Here is a 6,173-nt window from a genome sequence, read left to right as displayed (position 1 = left end):
AAAAAAAAAGAAAAAAAAAAGAAAAAAATACAGCTCTGGGAGGCTGGAGAGATGGCTCAGAGGTTAACAGCACTGACTGTTCTTCGAGAGGTCCTGAGTTCAATTCCCAGCAACCTCATGGGTGGCTCACAAGTATCTGTAATGGGATCTAATGCCCTCTTTTGGTATTCCTGAAGACAGCTACATTGTACTCATAAATAAATAAATCTTAAAAAAAAAACCAATAAAGTTCTAGGGTGGGAGATATGGCTTAGTGCTTAAGCTCCTTTAGAGGATCAGGGTTCAAATTCCTAGCACCTACATGGCAGCTCAGAATTGTCTCTAACTCCGTGGGGGTGGGGTCCTTGGCATGACATGGTGCACATATATATGCATGCACGGAAAATATACATAAGATAAAAAAATATTAAAAAAGAATACAGTGCTGTATAAGAGGGTTCAGTCCTGGTCAAGAGTACAAGGCATGCTGAGGTAGCATCTTCCCCATGAGAAGGCACAGTACACTAGAAGAAAATGCACTCCTTACATTACAAATAATTTGAGCTTTATGAAAATCAACTATGTTATTTACCTCTCAGGATATGTCACTAACCATATGTGTGTGTGTGTGTGTGTGTGTGTGTGAGTGTGTCTCACAGGACTAAGATTCAATTAATACAACATACACTAATTGCTTTAGTTCACAGAAAGCAACCACAGGGTCAGACTTTTAAACAGAAAGCTTTTTATAAACTAAAAGGATTAAAAATGTTGCAAGGGTTTAATAACCATTTACAAAGTAAATTTTTGTTGAAATAGTTCTGAGCTACATATGTTTAAAAGATTGAAACTGATTAAATATTTAGAGAAAAGTAAAATCTAGCAAAACTCTGTTCCTCTGAAAACCACTTATATATTGTCTTAACATCTTAAGAACATATACATGACACAAAATGAATATATACATACGTGTAATAATGTAAAACTAAGCCAAATAGCACAGCAAACACATTTTTAGAAAAGCTAGTACTTCTATGCTTTAAGCAGACTGCTCTAAGGCTGGGCGTAAGCTACACAGAGGAGAACCAGGCTTACTGTACCTTGGGAGCGCTTTCGCTTAAGACCTGTGGCGTCTGTGCTCTCCTTAAATCCTCTCCATTTGAACAGAGAAGGGAGGGAGAAGGGAGGGAGGTGGTAGACAACTAAGAAAGCAAAAACACTGAGCTGCAAAGTAAATTTAAGTGAGGTTTTCTATTCTGCCTCTTCCTTTTCATCCTAACTTTTAAAAACTGCATTTGACAAACATTATTCTAAATGCTTTCTAAAGTGCAACTCCTAGTTAACAACCAGTAAAGCAAAAATTACTTTAGTGTCTGTCAAATATATATGTTCTGCTTTTATTGAAAGGAACAAAGGCAAATAACACCTAAATTTACCAGTGACAGACAATGACATGATCATCATTTAATACCTCTGCATAGCTATAAGAAACCCAGGGCATTTTGAATGCTAAGAAATTTTCAGTATCATAAATACTGAAGATTATTTACATCACCAAATTTTGACGGCATAGCCAAGAGGTGATACACACTCTGAGATTACAACCATGTTTTAATCAGCTGATTCAGCTGGCCTGAAATAGCACAGTCCACTGAATGCTACCCATACTGAGGTATGATGGCTTCAAGATTGCTTCTGAAGTGAGGCTTCCTTTCATGACTGAGACAGCTGTTAACGACTTAAAAGTGAAAACATTTTCAAGAAAGTCAAATTGAAGGCTCTACTTTCAACCATCTCTTTTGGAAATATTAGTGATAATAAAACAAAAATAATTTCCTTAGGAGACATATACTGTGATACCTTGTAGGCACTAAGCAGACAACACAGAAAAGCCAGGCAGAGAATTGATATTTGACAAATCAGTCTTAAAGCCAACATGTTCCTTGTAGAATTTTGCTAGTTATGTTACTGATAACATTCTTTATATTTAAGTAATTATTTTAGAACATTTGAAATGGAATCTTATAAATCAGTTTACTATTCAGTTAACAAATCACCAAATGTTTATGATTTAATTAAAATTTATATTCTAATATATTCAATTTTCACCCTCACTCCCTTTTATAGGAACTCAACATTCATAGGTTAAATACTGCTCAAATTAAAAAACGTTCATTTCTGTTGTATATACAATTGAAGTTATATGCAAAGATTTGTGCAATAAGGGTTTTTATGAAATTCTTACAAGGCACTAAAAACTACACCTACACATTAATCACTACATCTGCAATGCAATTAGACGGCTGTAGGACTATAACTAGGGCTAAAAGCTGGTGACAGCAGAGCTAGTAAATGCCGTCTGACACAGTAGGAAAGAACATGCAAACAGGCTTCTTCCTGTCTCGTTCTTCCGCGTGCTTTCTGGTCATTTAGGAACAGAGGTACTTAGGCCAGCAAACAAATAAACCAAATAAACTAGAAAAAAGCTGAGACATAGCTAGAGGGTTAGACAGACACAAACTTGGTTATTTACTACACAAAGAAACAAAGACTAAATTTTTAGGTCTAGCAATAAAACAAACCTGAACCAAATCCCACATTTACCAAATTGAGCTCTTGGGACACACATGGGCCACCTGATATAAAATCATGTGAACACTTTCAGAAAGCTGGTCAAGACACAAAATGAATTCTCGCCTTTCAAAAACAATACCATGACTCTAAGAAGATAAGCACACACTGTTACACAGCTTTTTACATCCAACAGAAATGTACTTATTTAAAACCTTTTTATAAAATTGAATGGCATGCTTCTTTACCTTTACAACTTATTTCCACTTGAAAATCACTTGCTAGAGAGCTTAATTCTTTTAACCCCAAACACAGAATTACAGGGGTTATTTCTCTTTTAGCAGAAGAAAAGCCTTTGCAAACTATCAGCTAAAGATCACTCATTGGTAAAAAATATCTAAGTTCTAGAAAGTTCTATTTCCTTTGTCTTTTGTTAAATATAAAGTTTAGTAGTCCCTATGTACTACTGCAACAGTATGCATGCAATCATTAATCTGAAGATGCTAGTTTATAAGCTGATAACATTTAATTAAATGTTTACATAGAAAAGTTTTGTTCAGTAATCAGAAAATTCTGAAATGTCAAATTACTCAGAATCATTTCTTTACTAATTAATCTTGCAAAGAAACTTTAATCACCATGTAACTCTGAATACAGTAAGTTTATGCACAAAGAGGGTAGGTTAATAATTCCTGTAAGAGAAACACGCAATCCCTTTTCCCTTTGTGAACACTGACTGGAAAACTAGGATTGATTCTTTTTTAGGTAGGGGCTTCCGTAGGTGGCCTCAAATGATCTCTGGCTGAGTACCTTCTCAAGCAATCAGAGTCTAGTCTAGACAAGTACCATGACGCGTAGCACTGATTTGGAAAACTCTTACTCTCAGGGAAAGCAGGTGGCCTTGTGCATCCCAAACTTGCTAACTACATCAGAACTCCAGCACCCTTTCTTGGACTTCGGGTAAATTAAACAAACTGATAAAAAAATAAATCATAAGATAGTAACTCCAAACTAGAAGATGGGGATCCTTAGCCATCAAAGACAGAAGAGAAAGCTGATTAACAGGTCTGAACACCTCCTCTGATTTTTTTTTTTTTTAAAGATAGGCCTTGGCTGTCGTGGAACAGTGCTACCCTCAAACTCAAGAGAGGCTGGTCTTATTGACTTCTCACCAGCTGCGTATGCTCACAGCATCCCTGACACTGCAGCCTCAGCATTCCTTGCTCTTTAACTTTTGACCCAGGACTTCTGTGTGGCTAATTATTTGGTGGTGAAGATTCAACCTGGACCTTACCCATGTGAGGCAAGCGCTTGGTGTGGCCTGCATCTGGACTACACCCTTTTCAAGTCCGCCAGCCTCCGCCTTTGACCACAGTTGCTAACATGGGTACATGCAGGCCTATCACTTTTCTATTTTTTTTTTTTTTTGGTTCCCACCTGTTCCCACCTGGTTTTTATTTTTCTGTTTCCACTTTCTTGATTTGTTTTTTGCGTTAACTGAAGATTTTCAGTATTTCATCTTAATTTGTGTCAGCTTCCTATTGGGGTAGCACAGTATCACCGCAGAACAGTTATCACAGGTGAGCGATTAACACTGGCACCCAGCGGTCAGCTATGGGATTCATTCAGAGGTCTCCATTTTTCCATGAACAGGTTTTCTGTTCCAGGATCCCATCCTGATTACATTTTGCTGCCAGGTCTCCTCAGGCTGCTCCTGCTTGTGACCAAGTCTGAACAGAACAGGCACATCTTATTTGTTATCTGGTAGAGCAGCCCTCAGTTTCAGTTTGTCTTCTGTTTTTTTACTATGAAATCGAGGTTGTGCATTTTGTGGCCAGAGTGATACACAGTATTAATGCATGTAGGCCAACTTTTAAAAACTACTGTATATACCTGGATAAACTGTAATCCAGTACTAAGATTACTTATTTGAAAGCATAACTTTATTTAGATTAGTCATCTCAAATGCATGGATGGACTCAGATTAGTCACCATGTTACATAAAATTTCTCTAGCTTTGGGGCTGGAGAGAAGGCTCAGTGGTTAAGAGTACTCGCTGCACTTGCTGAGGACCCAGGTTTGGATTCCAGCACCCACATGGCAGCACATATCAGTACCTCCAGTTCAAGAGGATCTGATGCCTCTTCTGACCCTCTTAGGCTCCTGTCTCCAGGTGTGTACAGAATACAGTTAGATGGGGGAGACACAAACACACACACACACACACACACACACACACACACACACACACACACAATTTTTCTCCTAGCTACTGGGTGAGGGAGGAGTTCTCAGAGAATTAAGTTTCAAGTATCTAAGTCACAACTATGATCATCTTTTTGTAGTCTCTCTTTATTTGGATAGTTATACCAGACTTATATCATCCAAGTCAATGTTCATTTAGACACTTGGATGAAAAATCTAAAGGAGGTAAAACATAAACATACCTAGTCCATGGAGGCAGCAGCTACACTAAACAGACATTGTCAAAGATGAGAAGCAGTATTTTATTCTAGTGCTTCTGTAGGCAAGAACTTAAGTTTCTTTGTAATTCCCTAAAATACTAATGACTTCCTGCTCCCAGACTTTTAAACATTTGTATTTACTGGAGGACACAACAGAGAGCCTGTTAGTAACTCCCATGGCACTTATTCAACCTGTTCAGGTGCACTGTATGCAGCGCTGTCTCGCACTGACCATCCTGTACCATCCTGTGGGCTCTATCTTCTCTAAGACATCCTGACAACTCCAGGGGGAGATGCCTTTATATTTCTCCCACAAAAGTACCCAGCACAACTTGGAGGCATTAATAATCTCGACAAAGGAAGAGTCAAAGCTTTATCATCACACAGGAAAAGATCTAGGTGAAGAGGGTATTTTCACCCCAAAAAGAGTAAAATAGAAAACTTCAGAAGTGTAGAAAGCCAAAACAATATAAAGGAGCATTAAATATTTTAAATTTGAGGTATTTTCCCCTAAATGGTGGCTTTCTGGAGGGTACCTGCTTCTGTAACATCACCTGTAATTTTCAAATACACTACAAAGTTTCCCAGAATCTTCAAAGTTAAATGTCACAACTTAACCTTTGAGTATATATCTAGCATAATGCCAAATAGTAGGTAAAAGGACTGAAAATCACATTTATGGTGAATTGAACAATATAATAAGCCTTTACTTCTGCCACAACACAGCTAAATTTTTACCTTAAACTAAGAGTGGTAGAGTGTGCTTGTAATCTTAGCACTTGGGAGGTAGGGGTTAGAGGTCATCCTCAGTTACATGGAGAGTTCAAGGCCATGTAGGACTACATGACCCTGTCTCAACAAAAGAGAAAAAAAGATCAACATCAAAAGAAAAAATTTCTTCTAATGATCTTCAGGGAATCATTCTAAAAATGACAGTGTAATAGTTTAAATAGTTCTCTTTCTCTCTCTCCTTCTTTCTCTCTTTTCCTTCCTTACCTCTTTCTTCTTTCTTTTTCCCTTCTTCTTCCTCTTCTTCTTCTTCTTCTTCTTCTTCTTCTTCTTCTTCTTCTTCTTCTTCTTCTTCTTTCTCTCTCTCTCTCTCTCTCTTTCTTCTCTCTCTCTCTCTCTCTCTCTCTCTCTCTCTCTCTCTCTCTCTCT

General features: G+C 37.6%; 1 protein-coding gene across 6 annotated transcripts in view; it reads right to left on the bottom strand.

Moving 5' to 3' along the window:
• Ddhd1 (DDHD domain containing 1) overlaps positions 1-6,173 on the bottom strand; it is a 67,419-nt gene that overhangs the window by 32,583 nt on the left and 28,663 nt on the right. For 3 of the 6 annotated variants that reach the window (XM_028758416.1, XM_028758417.1, XM_028758419.1), the window contains exon 3: positions 1,080-1,181. The exons of 2 other annotated variants lie outside the window; for them this stretch is intronic. In XM_028758416.1, coding sequence (XP_028614249.1) covers positions 1,080-1,181 — 102 coding nt within the window. Of the gene's footprint in view, positions 1-1,079; positions 1,182-3,997; positions 4,171-6,173 lie in introns of those variants that run through there. One more of the 6 variants, XM_028758422.1, reaches the window with a different exon arrangement.

This window comes from Grammomys surdaster, unplaced genomic scaffold, assembly GCF_004785775.1.
Source record: "Grammomys surdaster isolate TR1022 unplaced genomic scaffold, NIH_TR_1.0 126198, whole genome shotgun sequence".
NCBI classification, from domain to species: Eukaryota; Metazoa; Chordata; class Mammalia; order Rodentia; family Muridae; genus Grammomys; species Grammomys surdaster.
Note: the sequence above shows the minus strand (reverse complement) of the source record. Positions and strands in the feature narration are given on the sequence as shown.